The 14,739-nt window shown below is 46.4% G+C and overlaps 1 protein-coding gene across 1 annotated transcript in view; it reads right to left on the reverse strand.

Moving 5' to 3' along the window:
* The window catches only part of ITGAD (integrin subunit alpha D), a 48,862-nt gene that overhangs the window by 651 nt on the left and 33,472 nt on the right, over positions 1–14,739 (reverse strand). Inside the window, exons 19-29 of the mRNA XM_004479433.5 lie at positions 14,001–14,074; positions 13,720–13,861; positions 5,362–5,478; positions 5,170–5,249; positions 4,987–5,070; positions 2,556–2,634; positions 2,304–2,411; positions 2,114–2,191; positions 1,264–1,377; positions 1,021–1,122; positions 640–750 (exon numbers count right to left, since the gene is read on the reverse strand). Of these exons, the coding sequence (XP_004479490.3) occupies positions 640–750; positions 1,021–1,122; positions 1,264–1,377; positions 2,114–2,191; positions 2,304–2,411; positions 2,556–2,634; positions 4,987–5,070; positions 5,170–5,249; positions 5,362–5,478; positions 13,720–13,861; positions 14,001–14,074 (1,089 nt within the window). The remainder of the gene's footprint in view (positions 1–639; positions 751–1,020; positions 1,123–1,263; positions 1,378–2,113; positions 2,192–2,303; positions 2,412–2,555; positions 2,635–4,986; positions 5,071–5,169; positions 5,250–5,361; positions 5,479–13,719; positions 13,862–14,000; positions 14,075–14,739) is intronic.

Here is a 14,739-nt window from a genome sequence, read left to right on the forward strand (position 1 = left end):
TGAGCAAACAGCCTCAGAGAGGTTGATCAACTTGCCTAACAGTAAGTAGTGAGTAAGCGAAGGCATCAAAATGTGCATCGAGGCCTGCCTGGATCCAGAAGCTACCTCCTCTCCTGACCTGTCTATGGGAGGGCTCAGGTTGGATAGTGGTTGCTCCCCACCTTAATTCCCCTGCCCGCCAGCCCCTAGTAACCTCTGTACACAACAGCCCTTTCCAGCAGCAGCTTATGCTGCTGCCTCCCTCTACCCCTCCTCCCAGCCACTGTTATCTTCCCCCTCCAGCCGTTGCTGTTCTTCCCGCCAGTCCCGCCCACATTACCAACACAGAATCTACCTCCTTCCTTAGCCACTGCTTACCTCATAGCCACCCGCCCTTACCCACCTATCCACTATCACCCCGCAGCTAGCCCGCCCTAGCTCCAACCCCTCCCCTACCCAGCACTATAAAACCAAGTGTACTTCCTTAATAAAGCAGACTTGCGCATAGACCTCGTCTCCGCGGTGCCTTCTTTCTCACCGTGCGTCCCCGCCAAACCTTGAGCCGCCTGCTGCCGGCCCAACAGGCCCCGGCCTCCCGGCAGCAACCCCTGAGCTGGTTTACGGCAAGTGGTGGTGTCAAGAGTGGGATAAAACACTCACCTTGTACAGCGTGGCTGTGATGAGAGCCAGCAGCAGCAGACCTCCCACTGAGCTGCCCACGATGAGGGGGACGGGGTTGTAGACCTCATACTCCTCCAGCATGGTCTCTGTCTGATTTGGGGTGACTCCATCAGAAAGTATCAGGCCTCTTGCTATCCCAGACTCCTCTCAGGTTCCCTAACCTTTGGCTCCCTCCCCTCCTTCCCCCAGCCCTGTCCCAAGGGGTGAGATGCAGAAGCACTTGTGGGCTTAGGGACAACCACCTGCCCAGAGACCTTAATCCTTCCTCCCTCCGGGCCTGCAACCCCCCACCACGCATCCCAGATTTAGTATCAGGAGCCCCTCTACCAGCCTGGCCGCTGCCCACTCTCCAGTCGCTACCTGGGCTCTCATAAATGCCTCCTGTCCCGGAAGCTGGGAATACACAGATGTGTTGAACGTGATTTCAGCCACACTCACGACCAATACCTTCTTCTGCATTGTCTGCAAAAGAGAGGGGGGAGCTGGGGGGCTGGCTCTGGGGGAGGCTCAGAGTTCAGGAAATGCCTGGCACCAGGGTGGGCACTGACACACCAGGTACCACCTGAGTCTGGGGGAGGGGCTCTGCTGTTGGGCCCTACACACCTGGCTGACCCAGCCAAAGCTAAGGTTGCCCTTCAGGATGAAGTCAAGTTCCTCCTGGACGCCAAAGGAGGGGATGTCACAGCGGAACCTCAGGCAGACGGCAATGGAGCAGTTCTAGGGACAGGAGAAGAAGGACATTGAAAAGGGTCTTGACTTTGAGTGTGGACAGTAAGGGATATGGCCTCCAAAGAGAGGACTGGTCTCTGTCCTAATTCCTGGTGGGTAACACCTAGATCCTTGGAATTGCTAGGAGTGTCTTCATTACACCTGGTAATTTCTGCTAAGGAGATGACTCGGGGTGGGGTGGCCCCACTGGTAGTCTCAGGGTGGGGGTAGGCTATGATTAGAGGGTTGGGGCTTTGAGCTCACCCTCTGAGAAGGAAAGGGGGGCTGGAGATTGAGTCAAACAATCATGCCTACATAATGAAACCCCAGTAAAAATGCGGAACTCCGAAGCTCTAGTGAGCTTCCCTAGGTGGTAAACCACACCTCCTAGGGAGGTGCATCCCGCTTGGCCCAGAGAGGACGCCCAGAGCCTGGTGTTGGAGACCCTCCCAGGTCTCGCCCTGTGCATCTCTTCTTTTGATTTTTAATTTGGTTCCTCTTTGCTACAATAAAACTATAATCATAAATGTCGTGCTTTCCAGAGTTCTATGAGTTGTTCTGGTGAATTATCAAGCCCGAGGCAGTGGTGGCAACCCCCAAATTTGTTGCTGGTTGGTCAGAAGTGAAGGTAGCCCTGGAAACCCCCAAACATGTGGCTGATGTCTGAAGTAGGGGCAGCCTTGTAGGGACTGTATCCCCCAAATGCACAGCTGTTTCTGCAGTAGGGGGCCATGGCCTTTCTCACCAGCTGGGGACTCTTTGCAACCTGGGCCAGGAAGTCAGAAAGCTGGGGGGGTTCCCTCTTGGACACACAGGGGAGACTCTAGTGAGAGAGAAACACTGTTAACCACAGAATGATCAACATTTCACTCATAAAAAGGTCTGGGGCACTGGGGGGTCAGACCCTGGGGGAGTGAGAAAAGGAGAGCAGGCACCTGTGGAGGGGCCACCAAAGCCACATCCCACACAGCCACACCGTTGAGCAGGATGGGAACCCAGAAATCGATGCTGATGGCTGTATCTCGCTGACTCAAGTTGTTCACCTGCAGGAAATTAAGGTCATTGGGGCCCCCCAAATCCCACTTCTTTCCTGATCCCACTGCTTGGCTCCTCTCCAGCTTTCCAATGCCAACTCCAACTTTATCAGCACCAGGGAGGGCAGACATGGGTGCCCCCCAGAATCTCACGCGGTATCGATGCTCCGCCTCTTTCCCGCTCTTTTCACCGGAAGTTGAGAAGTTGAAGTACTTGGTGGATTCTTCCTGCCTGGAGAGAGAGGGTCTGTTGGTGAAAACCAGCCCGAGACCACCCCAGCTGGGGAGCTGCTTCTGAGGGCTCTGTTGGGCCCACGAGATACCCAGGGAAATAACAAGCATCCCCACGTCCCTCTCCAGCCTCAGCTTCCCTCCCAAGGTCATTTGCCCCAGTCACTCAGAATTACTGGCCCCCCCGTGATATCCCTGGCTCTCTCACACCCCCATGACCATGCTCAAGGGTTTTTCTCTTTTCAGCATGTCCTTATCTGCCCCATTTTTGCAAAATTTCACTTAAAGACCCAACTTAAACATCCCCTCCCACCACGCTTCTAAACACTTTCCCATGGGGAAAAGGCTTTCACGTTGCTTTCTCCAGCCGCTACATGGATGGCCTCTGGCAATGCTTGCAGACACTGCTGCCAGAGCAGGTAAGCCTAGGGGGACCCCAGGGGACGCTGGCTGGATCACTCAGGCCAAAGTGGAGGCAGAGCCCTCTGTGGCAGCCATGGGGCATCAACAGGTAACAAGCCCAAGTCCCCGAGTCTGCTATCAGTGGAATCCAGCAGACAAGCAGAGAGACCAGACGCAGAAGCCAGGGCAGCCACACACAGGCTCCATGGGCCCTACCAGCTCTTCCAGCGAGAGGACTGAGGGCTCGCTGGTTCAGAACAGAGCTCTGGAGCCGGACGGCCACAGCCCAGACCTCAGCTCCACCACTCCTTGCCTGAGTCACTTGAGGCAAGTCACTTGGCCTCTCCGAGCCTTGTTGTTTCCTCCTCTTCCAAATAGGGAGGCTACTTACTCACAGTGCCTTCCTCTCACCAACCTGTGCTGCCATCAGTGTCAGAGCCGATTTTACCCTTCATGTGCTAGCCTTCCTCTCTGCTCTCCACCCCAACCCTTCCCTCTCTGCTTCAGTTTTCTCACCTTAAAATCTTCCAGATCTAAAACTTCCATCCAAATCAGAGTAAATCACCCAGCTTTCCCCAGTCCTCCAAGAGTCATGTGTGCGGCTGTGGCCCGGTCTCTGATCCCTGTTCCTGCCACTTACCAGCTGAACGACAGGGGCAAGCCATTTAACCTCTGGGTTTCTTTCTGGGTAGAATGGGGATACCAGTTACCACCCCCATAGAGTTACTGGGAGGATGAAACGAGTGAATACGTGTGAAGTGCAGAAGACATTGCCTGGCACACCAGAACTACAGAGGACTGTGGCTTATTGTAAATGTCAGTATTTGCCTGTGGATAGAAGGGAAACTCACACAGGGGCTGGGAAAGGCGATGACACTGCCAGATCCCCCTCCTCGTTTTCTCTAAACATTCCCATGGGGCAGCAGCAGCAACAGCTGAGACCTCTGCCTGCTTCAAGGCAATATTGCAAACTTCCAACCAACTTGCTAAACCCTTGACCTTTTTTTATTCAGCCCAGTGTGAGGGGACCCCTTGCGCTGCTTGCAGCCCGGTCGGCCCCAGCTCCTCGATCTGAACTCAGTTTCGGGCACCTAGAGACCTCCTCAGCGGTTCTCACACCTCTGCTCTCCTCGGAGTTGTGTAGTGGCCTGACCTTCCTTTTCCTCTATGTGATTGCAAACCACATCCTGTTTCAGCACCAGTTCCCCACTTCAGAGGACTCAGGAGAGCCTTGATCTCAATCTAGCAGCTTCGCTTCAGGCACAAAGGAGAGGACTGGCTGCTGGTTGAAGGAAGCCCACACATTGGAGGGTGAGGAGAGCGTGCACAGTGGTGGCAAAGTGTGTGTCCCCCGCCCCCCATGCCAGCGGCCAATTTCTCAGTACTGGGAAGGAGCAAGAATTACAGTAGACTTTATAGAATTGAAGGAGTTGAGTTGCTAAGCTTGATTGGGTAGCTAAGTGGATACTGAAAACCTAAAAAAGGCTAGAGCAAATCTACAAGGAAAAGAGAGGCACGTGTGTCTGGGAAGGTGACAGCAGATTTGTTTCTCCAATCCCCTAGGAAATCAGTGTGGAAAAACCAACTGCCAGCTCAATATCAGACACAGAGTGGGTCTTTCCCACCTGCCCTCAAAAATATGTGTGCCAAATATCAAAATCCGCTCAGGAGAGAATTGCTTTGCAATGAAATTTTACCAGATTAAAATTTTCACTGTGAAATAAAGATGCTTGTGATATTTTAAAAATAAAAATCTTCACCAGTTAAAAGAAAGAAACAAAAAGAATTACTGTGTAAACATATGGCTGGTCACCCTTGCAGGTATGCCCCCATGTGGCATCAGAGGGGCCAGCTTAGGTGCTCATCCTCAAAAGAAGGGGCCAGGCCCCAGAGGGGGATCCCAGCCTTGGAGAGAGGGTGGAGTCCAAGGTGAGGGCCGGGGATGAAGCACCTGCTGATCACCGTGTAGATGGCGTATTTCACTGGGAGCTCCAGCTGGAAGGAAGTCTTGCTGGTCCCGGGCTTGTTATTCTCACTAGAGAAAGAGTGGGGGAGGACAATTGGGAAGGAATCCAGAAAAGGCATCTCCAGCTGGGGCCTGGGAGCACCATCCCCGGGCCTGACCTGGGCTCACCTGCTTGCCTTAGCCCTCAGAAGAAGCCGGTCTCCCAGGGTGGCCTTGGAGGAGACATCGAATATGACTATGAAGCTGCCCTGTGCAAAGAAGAAAGTAGGGATGGGAGGAGGGAAGGTCAAGGGGGAATGGGGGAAGGGGAATGGGCCAGGACAAGGGAAAACAGCAATGAGGATTTGGGGGGAGACAGACCTCACTGCCCTCTCGGAAGATGGGGTGGTTGATGCTGCAGCTGCTGTACCTTAGGGCCTCATTTCCAGCAAGTGCTGTCTCACATGCCAGGCGCAGTGGGCGCTGAAGGGGTTGGCTCTATGGGAGAATGGAGTTTTAAGTTACCTACATGCATAGACAGGCTTGTGGTGTCACTACAGAGCAGTAGGGGAAGGACAGACTTTTCAATAAATGGTACTAGGAAAATTGGCTCACACAAAACAAAAAAGACATTGAATCATACCTCACTCCATACATTAAAATTAATTCCAGATCAGACAACCGGTAAGATGGTGGCAGAGTAAGACTGCTAGAGTCTGCTGGTGCTACAGGGCAGTTAGTAATCACCCAGAGCTATCTGAATCACCTGTTAGGGGCCTCCAGGAGACCAGAAGAGTACCCTGCAACATCCTTGAAAGAAAAGAAGGAGGCTGCCCATCTGCAGAGAAGACTTGCAAGTGGAGTGCTCCATGCCACAGAGGCCGATGCCCATCCTCCACTGGAGGCACAAACTGCCTCAGAAGAGGTTCCGCAGCTGCAAGTGAAAACTCCACTTCCCAAAAACAGGAGGAAGAGATGGTTAGGCATCATCTTAAGCTACTGATGAGTAAATTCGGTGAGCTAAAGTGTAACCCTAAGAACAGCTAAAGTTTGAAACTGCCCAAGTCAGAAAGAGGCCAGGAGCCGCCATTTTAACTACATGAGAGGAAGCTGGGTGGACTGAAAATCACAATGCTGGTAGAGATGGGTTTCTTTCCATCCAGATGGGATTGTAGCTCTAGCCTAAGCCCCAGCCCTGCCTGCAGCAGGGAGGACCTGCACCAGCCTCTCTGGGAAACTACAGGCCATGCCACAGACGCTGGTAATCATCCTATTTTAGCAGTGCAAACCACCTCAGGAGCTGTTCTGTGGCTGGAGTTAGAAGCTCCATATCCCAAAAACAGGGGAGGAAGAGACAGTTGGTCACCAACTTCAGCTACTAACACTCGGCTGGCTAAAATATAACCCTAAGAACAGCTAAAGTTTGAACCTGTCCAAGTCAGAAAGAGGCTGGTAGCCGCCATTTTTACTCTGCCCCCGGCATGGGGGGAAGCCAGGCTGACTGAAAACCACAGTGGCAGCAGGGAGCAGCTTCTTTCACCCAGATTGGACTGCAGCCCCAGCTAACTAGAGTTTAGGCTTCTGCCCCACCTCTACCAGGGAGAAAGCTGGTGGGCACCAGTCTCTCCAGGTAACTGCAGGTACATTCGACTGGCACATATTGAATCGTCCAAAGTCTACCAGGGTAACTGCGGTTATTTTAGACCCACATGGGATAGACTGCTGCCCACACCTACAGCTCCATCCCCGCCTCAGGAGGGGAGAAAAGGGTGTGAAGCTTCATCAGTCCCTCTGGATAACTAGAGTTTAGGCCTACATGACTTGGATTATTATACACAGCTATGGATCTGTCCCTACCCTTGGCAAAGGAGAAAGCTGGAAGAAGCTTCATCGATCCCTCAGGCAATGCAGGCAGGTTGAGCCTCTATAACTTACAGCATCAGCTACATCCTTGGCTCCTCCTACACAACCAGCAAGGAAGAAAGGTCAAGAAAGCCCTAAACTAAAGAGAGACACTGCACCCAGAATAAATATACCTAGTAAGCCAGATGCCAATATGCCAACAAAAATTACAATTCACACCAAGAAACAGGAAGATATGGCCCAGTTAAAGGAACATGATAAGCCTCCAGATGACATAAAGGAGTTGAGACACCTAATCAAAAATGTTCAAACAAATCTCCGTAATACATTCAGTGAGATGGCTAAAGAGATTAAGGATATTAAGAAGACATTGGATGCACACAAAGAAGAATTTGAAAGCATAAAAAGAAAAACAGCAGATTTTATGGGAATGAAAGGGACAATAAATGAAATTAAAAATACACTGGAATCGTATAATAGCAGATTTGAGGAGGCGGAAGAAAGGATTTGTAAACTTGAAGAAATGGCCTCCGAAAGTGAATATACAAAAGAAATGATGAACAAAAGCATGGGAAGTATTGAACAAGGTCTCAGGGAACTAAATGACAGCAAGAGACACGTACATATACATCTCATGGCTATCCCAGAAGGAGAAGAGAAGGAAAATGGGGCAGAAGGAATATTTGAAGAGGTAATAGTAGAAAATTTCCCAATCCTGTTGAGGGACATAGATGTCCATGTCTAAGAAGCACAACATACTCCCATCCAAATAAATCCCAATAGACCAACTCCAAGACACATACTAATCAGAATATCAAATGCCAAAAACAAACAGAGAATTTTGAAAGCAGCAAGAGGAAAGCAATGCATAGCATACAAGGAATACCCAATAAGACTGTCAATTTCTCATCAGAAACCATGGAGGCAAGAAAACAGTAGTTATGATATATTTAAGATACTGCACGAGATAAACTTCCAGGCAAGAATCTTATATCCAGCAATACTGTCTTTCAAAAATGAGGATGAGGTTAGAATATTCACAGATAACAGTAACTGAGAGAGTTTTTAACCAAGAGACTGGCTTTGCAGGAAATACTAAAGGGTGTACTCCAACCTGAAAAGAAAAGACAGGACAGAGAGGCTTGGAAGAGAGTCTAGAAATGAAGATTATATCAGTAAAAGTAAATAAAAGTCTCAAAAAAGTGGTGAGAATAAAATATGACAGATAAAACCCAAAGTCAAAATGTGTGAAATAAGAACTGCCTTTACAGTAATAACATTGAATGTTAATGGATTAAACTCCCCAATCAAAAGACACCGAATGGTAGAATGGATAAGAAAATGTAAGCCACCTATATACTGTCTGCAAGAGACTCACCTTAGACCCAAGGATGCAAAAAGATTGAAAGTGAAAGGCTGGAATAACATATTCCACACATTCAGTAACAGCAACAACAACAAAAAGCGAGAGTACCTATACTTAGATTAAATAAACTTTAAAAGACACCAGTAATGTACTGAGGAGGAATTCAGGAAAAAAATTCCATTTACAATAGCAACTAAAAGAATCAAATATTTAGAAATTAACTTAACCAATGATGTAAAGCACTTGTATTCAGAAAACTACAACTCATTGCTAAAAGATATATATAAAAAAAAAGACCTTGGGAAACGGACTTTGGCCCAGTGGTTAGGGCGTCCATCTACCACATGGGAGGTCCGCGGTTCAAACCCCGGGCCTCCTTGACCCGTGTGCAGCTGGCCCATGAGCAGTGCTGATGCGCGCAAGGAGTGCCGTGCCACGCAGGGGTGTCCCCCGCGTAGGGGAGCCCCACGCGCAAGGAGTGCACCCCGTAAGGAGAGCCGCCCAGCGCTGGAAGAAGCAGCCTGTCGAGGAATGGCGCCACCCACACTTCCTGTGCCACTGACGACAACAGAAGCAGACAAAGAAACAAGATGCAGCAAAAAGACACAGAAAACAGACAACCGGGGGAGGGGAGGGGAATTAAATAAATAAAAATAAATCTTTAAAAAAAAAAAAAAGACCTAAATAATTGGAAGAACATTCCATGCTCATGAATTGGAAGACTATCATTAAGATGTAAATTCTACCCAAATTGATATACATATTCAAAGCAATCCTGATTTTTTAAAAAATGCCACCAGCATCTTTTAAATAAATGGAAAACATGATTATCAAACTTATTTGGAAGGGTAAGTGGTACTGAATAGCCAGAAACATCTTTAAAAGGAAAAATGAAATTGGAGGACTCTCACTCCCAGACTTTTAAAATCATATTACCTTGCTATAGTGGTAAAAACAGCATGATACTGGCATAAAGACAGACACATAGACCAATGGAACCAAATTGATGGCTAAGAAACAGACCCTCACATCTGTGGTCAAGTATCAAGTGATATTTGACAAGCCTGTTAAACCCACCTAGCTTGGACAGAACAGTCCATTTAACAAATGGTGCTAAGAGAACTGGATATCCATAGCCAAAAGAAGGAAAGAGGACCCCTATCTCACATCTTATACAAAAATTAACTCAAAATGTATCAAAAACCTAAATATAAAAGCAAGAACCATAAAGCTTCTAGAAGAAAATATAGGAAAATATCTTTAAGACATGGTGGTAGGTGGTAGATACTTTGTTTTTGTTTTTGTTTTTTTTTAAGATTTATTTTTCATTTTTCTCCCCTTCCCCCTGCCCAGTTGTCTGCTCTCTGTGTGCATTCGCTGCATGTTCTTCTGTGACCACTTCTATCCTTATCGGCGGCATCGGGAATCTGTGTTTCTTTTTGTTGCGTCATCTTGTTGTGTCAGCTCTCCGTGTGTGTGATGCCATTCTTGGGCAGGCTGCACTTTCTTTCGCTCTGGGCGGCTCTCCTTCTGGGGCACACTCCTTGCACATAGGGCTCCCCTACACGGGGGACACCCCTGCGTGGCAGGGCACTCCTTGCACTCATCAGCACTGAGCATGGGCCAGCTCCACACGGGTCAAGGAGGCCCAGGGTTTAAACCGGGGACCTCCCATATGGTAGGCAGATGCCCTGACTACTGGGCCAAGTCCGCCTCCAGGTGGTAGATTATTAAAGGAGATAAGAGGAGGACTGAGATGGACTACTGATGTTTAATGTATATAGAAGTTTTCATTAACTTATTGTTAAAGTGTGGAAATGTATAGAGTTGATGTAAAACATTATAGTAGGGAAGCGGATTTGGTTCAACTGATAGAGCGTCCACCTACCACATGGGAGGTGCAGGGTTCAAATCCAGGGCCTCCTGACCCATGTGGTGAGCCAGCACAAGCGCAGTGCTGATGCACACAAGGAGTGCCATGCCATGCAGGGGTGTCCCCCAGGTAGGGGAGCCCCCCACACAAGGAGTGCACCCTGTGTGGAGAGTCGCCCCACAAGAAAAAAGCGCAGCCTGTCCAGGAGTGGCGCCGCACACATGGAGAGCTGACACAGCAAGATGATGCAACAAAAAGAGACACAGATTCCTGGTGCCACTGACAGGAATACAAGCAGACACAGAAGAACACACAGTGAGTGGACATAGAGAGCAGATAACTAGAGGCGGGGGAAGGGGAAGAGAAATAAATAAATAATAAATCTTTAAAAAAAAAACATTGTAGTGAATAACAGCTGGTTTATAAATCAGAATGAGGCTTAAAAGAGTAGTCTAGGGATGTAAATGTCAATTGAAAGAAAGCTAGAAAATAATCTAGGGACTGAATAACACAGTAAACCCAGAAGTGGATGAAAATTGTGATTGATGGTAGAGATGCAAGCATGTCCTTTGTGAGCTGGAACAGATGTACATCACTATTGCGGGGTGGTGGGAATGTGGAGAAGCATGAGGAAAATACAACTGGGGTGACCTATGGACGGTGGTTAACAGTAATGTAATATTCATGCATCCAAGCTAAAGATGTACTGTGTTGATAATGGCTGAGTATGGAAAAAGTGTGCCAAATGTATGCTGTGGACCTGGTAAGAGTCTAATGATACTATCTCATAATCTGTAACAAATGTTTCACCATGGTGTAGTATGTTGATAGAAGCATGTTGTATGGAAATCCTGCACATATGCATGATTGTTTTGTAAGCTTACAACTTCTGTCATAAAAATATATTTTAAAAAATAATAATAATAGGATGGGTTAGGGGAAAATAGACCAAATGGAAGATAAGGACTATAGTTAGTAGTAAGATTTTGATGATATTCTTTCATCATTTGTAACAAATGTCTCCCAACAATGCAAAGTGTTGGTAGTGGGTTGATGTATGGGACCCCGTGTGATGTTATGCATGTTTGCTTCTTAAGTTCACAACTTTTACTATACACTTATTGTTTATGTATGTTCATATATAAATTATATAAAATAATAATAGGATGGATTTGGGGAAAAATACACCAAATGTAAGATACTTTGGTTGGTAGTAATATTTTGAAGGTGCTCTTTAATCATTAGTTAAAAATGATTTACAACAATGCAAGGTGTTGTTGGTAGGATGAAGTATGATGTCCCTGTATGATATTATATATGTTTGTTTTGTAAGTTCACAGCTATTACTATACACTTGTTGCTTATGTATGTTTATGTATGTGTGATATACTTCAATAAATTTTTAAAAATTAATTCCAAGTTGATTAAAGACTTAAATGTGAAAAGTAAAGCTATAAAGCTTGGAGGAGATAATACAGGGGAATATTTTCATGAAGTTGGGAAGTATCTCTTAAGTAATACATACACACGAAAAGCACAAAGGAAAGGATTAATAAAATTAACCACTATAAAGTTAAGACATTCTGTTTATGAAAAGAAACAATAAAGAGACAGAAAAGACAAGTGACAGAACTGGAAAATATATTTGAACACATTTAACTGGAAAAAAAATATTAACCAGAATACGTCAAGAGCTTTGCAAATCAAAAAGAAAAAGATGGACAACCCAATAGAAAAAGAGGGAAAAGAATAGGGCAGGCACTTCCCCAGAGAAGAAATCCAAATGGCAAAGAAATATATGAAAACTTTCTCAACCTCTCTGGTAGACTTATATTGGCTCCCAAAGATATCAGATCTTAAGCTTTAGAACCCGTAAATGTTACCTTACAAAGAAAAAGGGTCTTTGCAGATGTGATGAAGTTAAAGATCTTGAAGTAGAGAGATTATTCTGGATTAGCCAGGTGGACCCTAGATGCCATCACATGTATTCTTATATGAGGGAGGCAGAGGAAGATTTGACTACACACAGAGAAGGCAATGTGAAGAGATTTGAAGAGGCTGGCCATTGAGTGAAGCATCCACAAGCAAAGGAATGTCAGCAGCCACCAGAAGCTGAATGGGGCAAGGAATGGACTGTCCCCTAGAGCCCCAAAGGGTGTCAACACCTTAATTTCAGCATAGTAATGCTGATTGCAGACATCTGGCCTCTAGAACTATGAGAGGATGCATTTCTGTTGTTGTTCGAAGCCACTAAATTTGTGGTAATTTGATACACTAAGTTTGTGGTCATTTGTTCTAACGAGGGAAGTAGTATAACCACAGCAGTATTTAATTTAATACAAATTAAAACCACAGGCAAACACTGTTATTCACCCCCAGATTGAAAAAAATTAAGAAGTCTGACAATGCCAAGTGTTGGGGTGAATGGGAAGCAACAGGAGCTCTCATACACTGCTGATGGAATTGTAAACAGTATAAGATACTTTGGAAAGTGCTTTGGCATTACTTAGTAAAGTTGAAGATGCACATATTCAGTGGCCCAGCTAGTACACTTGTGGTGTATACCTTTCAGAAAATTATGCATTAATAATATGCACCAGGATACATGTTCAAGACGGTCATGGCCAAGAGCAACTCAACTCGCCATCAGCCAGAGAATCGATAAAGAATTTGTGGTGTAGTCATATAAAGGGATTCTACATGGCAGTGAAAATGTTCTACAGCTCCGCACAACGACATGGATGAATTTCACAGCCAAACATGGAGGGAAAGAGGGAAGACACGAAAAGTACAGACAACATGTTCCCATGCACCCCATTCATTTAAAGTTCCAATATTGATGAAACCTAACAGTATTCTTTTTTTTTTTTTTTTTTTTGTATCTACTTTATTTTATTTTTTTTTTAATTTTTTTATTTTTTATTGACTTTGTAATAATATTACATTAAAAATATATATGTGAGGTCCCATTCAACCCCACCCCCCCACCCCCCCTCTCCCCCCCCCCAACAACACTCGTTCCCATCATCATGACACATCCATTGGATTTGGTAAGTACATCTTTGGGCACCTCTGCACCTCATATACATTGGTTCACATCATGGCCCATACTCTCCTCTATTCCATCATGTAGGCCCTGTGAGGATTTACAATGTCCGGTGAAGCACCATCCAGGGCAGCTCCATGTCCCGAAGACGCCTCCACCTCTCATCTCTTCCTGCCTTTCCCCATACCCTTTGTCCATTATGTCCACTTTTCCCAATCCAATGCCACCTCTTCTATGTGGACACCCTAACAGTATTCTTTAGGGATGCACTCATGGGTAAATCAGTAAAGAAGCACAATGGAATGATTGTCACAAAGTCAAAATAATGGTTACCTTTGGGGAGCAGGTGGGGTTATGATAGGAAGGGTACATGGGGAGAGGGCTTCTGGAAGTGCTGGCCATGTTCTATTTCATGACCTAGATAGTGACTGTGTGGGCATTTGCTTAAAAATCATTCATTAAACTATACATGGATTTTGTGCACTTTTCTGTACAACATTATGCTTCATCATAGAAGAATAAAAGGGAATCTACTATCACCCAGGACAGGGGAGAGGTCCCAGCCTGTTGGAACCCAGGGCAGCTGTTTACCTGAGTCACACATAGCTGCCGGAAGGACAGTCCTGGGGGGTAGTAGAAGTTGATCATAGTTCCATAGGAGTCCTCGCCCTCATTCCTCAAAGTTACATTCACATTGAGCTCCAGGTTGCTCCCCACCAGCAGGGTCTGCAGGCTGAAGAAGGAAGGACACAGCTGGGAATGTGACGCATGGGAAATAGACTGGAATTGGATCAGGGCAGGGCAGGATTATGGGAATGTATGAGCCAGATCCAAAAGGTTGAGTTCTGGATAAGAAATGAGATAGAGCTCACCCTGCGGAGCTGAGGTTGACACTCAGGTCCCCTTCACAGAGGTGATCTTGTCCACAGTTCTTCTCAAAGGGGAGCTGCAGCAAAACAGTGTATTTTCTTTCCATCCCATGTCTTCATCTTTCTCCAATCTCTTCTTTAGGAGCACTCTGTGCCCTAAATACTTATTACAGGGCATAGAATAATTATTACTGGGCACTTTTTTGTGTGTGTGTGAGGTACTGGGGGGGGGGGGGACCGCATATATGGGAAGCTGGTGCTCAACCACTGAGCCCCATCAGCTCTCCTGAGTTGGTTTTCCATTTGTTTTTGTTTGTTGTTTGTTTTCAGGAGGCACTGGGGTCCAAACCCGGGACCTCCCATGTGGGAAGCAGGCACTCAACCATTTGAGACACATCCATTCCGTAAGGGGCACTTATTCTGTACCCAGCACTGTGCTAAACACTGGCAAGGAGTGAGGGTGGGAAGGGGACAGAATATACAAGAAAGATAAGACAAGATCCTTGGCTTCAAGCAGAATAAAGTCTCATTGAGGAGTCAAGTCCAACTCATACTGAAACAGTTATTCAACAAACATTATTAAGTGCCAAGAATGGGACAGGTACTGGGCTGGGTGGGAGATTGGCTACTTTACTAAGTAATGCCATCTTGTAAGTGGAAACTATAAGAAAATTAGACATAATTCTTGCTCTCAAGGAAAGTACAATCCCAAGAGACCCTGGATGTAGATGCAGAGTACCAT

This window comes from Dasypus novemcinctus, chromosome 23 (genome assembly GCF_030445035.2).
Source record: "Dasypus novemcinctus isolate mDasNov1 chromosome 23, mDasNov1.1.hap2, whole genome shotgun sequence".
NCBI classification, from domain to species: domain Eukaryota; kingdom Metazoa; phylum Chordata; class Mammalia; order Cingulata; family Dasypodidae; genus Dasypus; species Dasypus novemcinctus.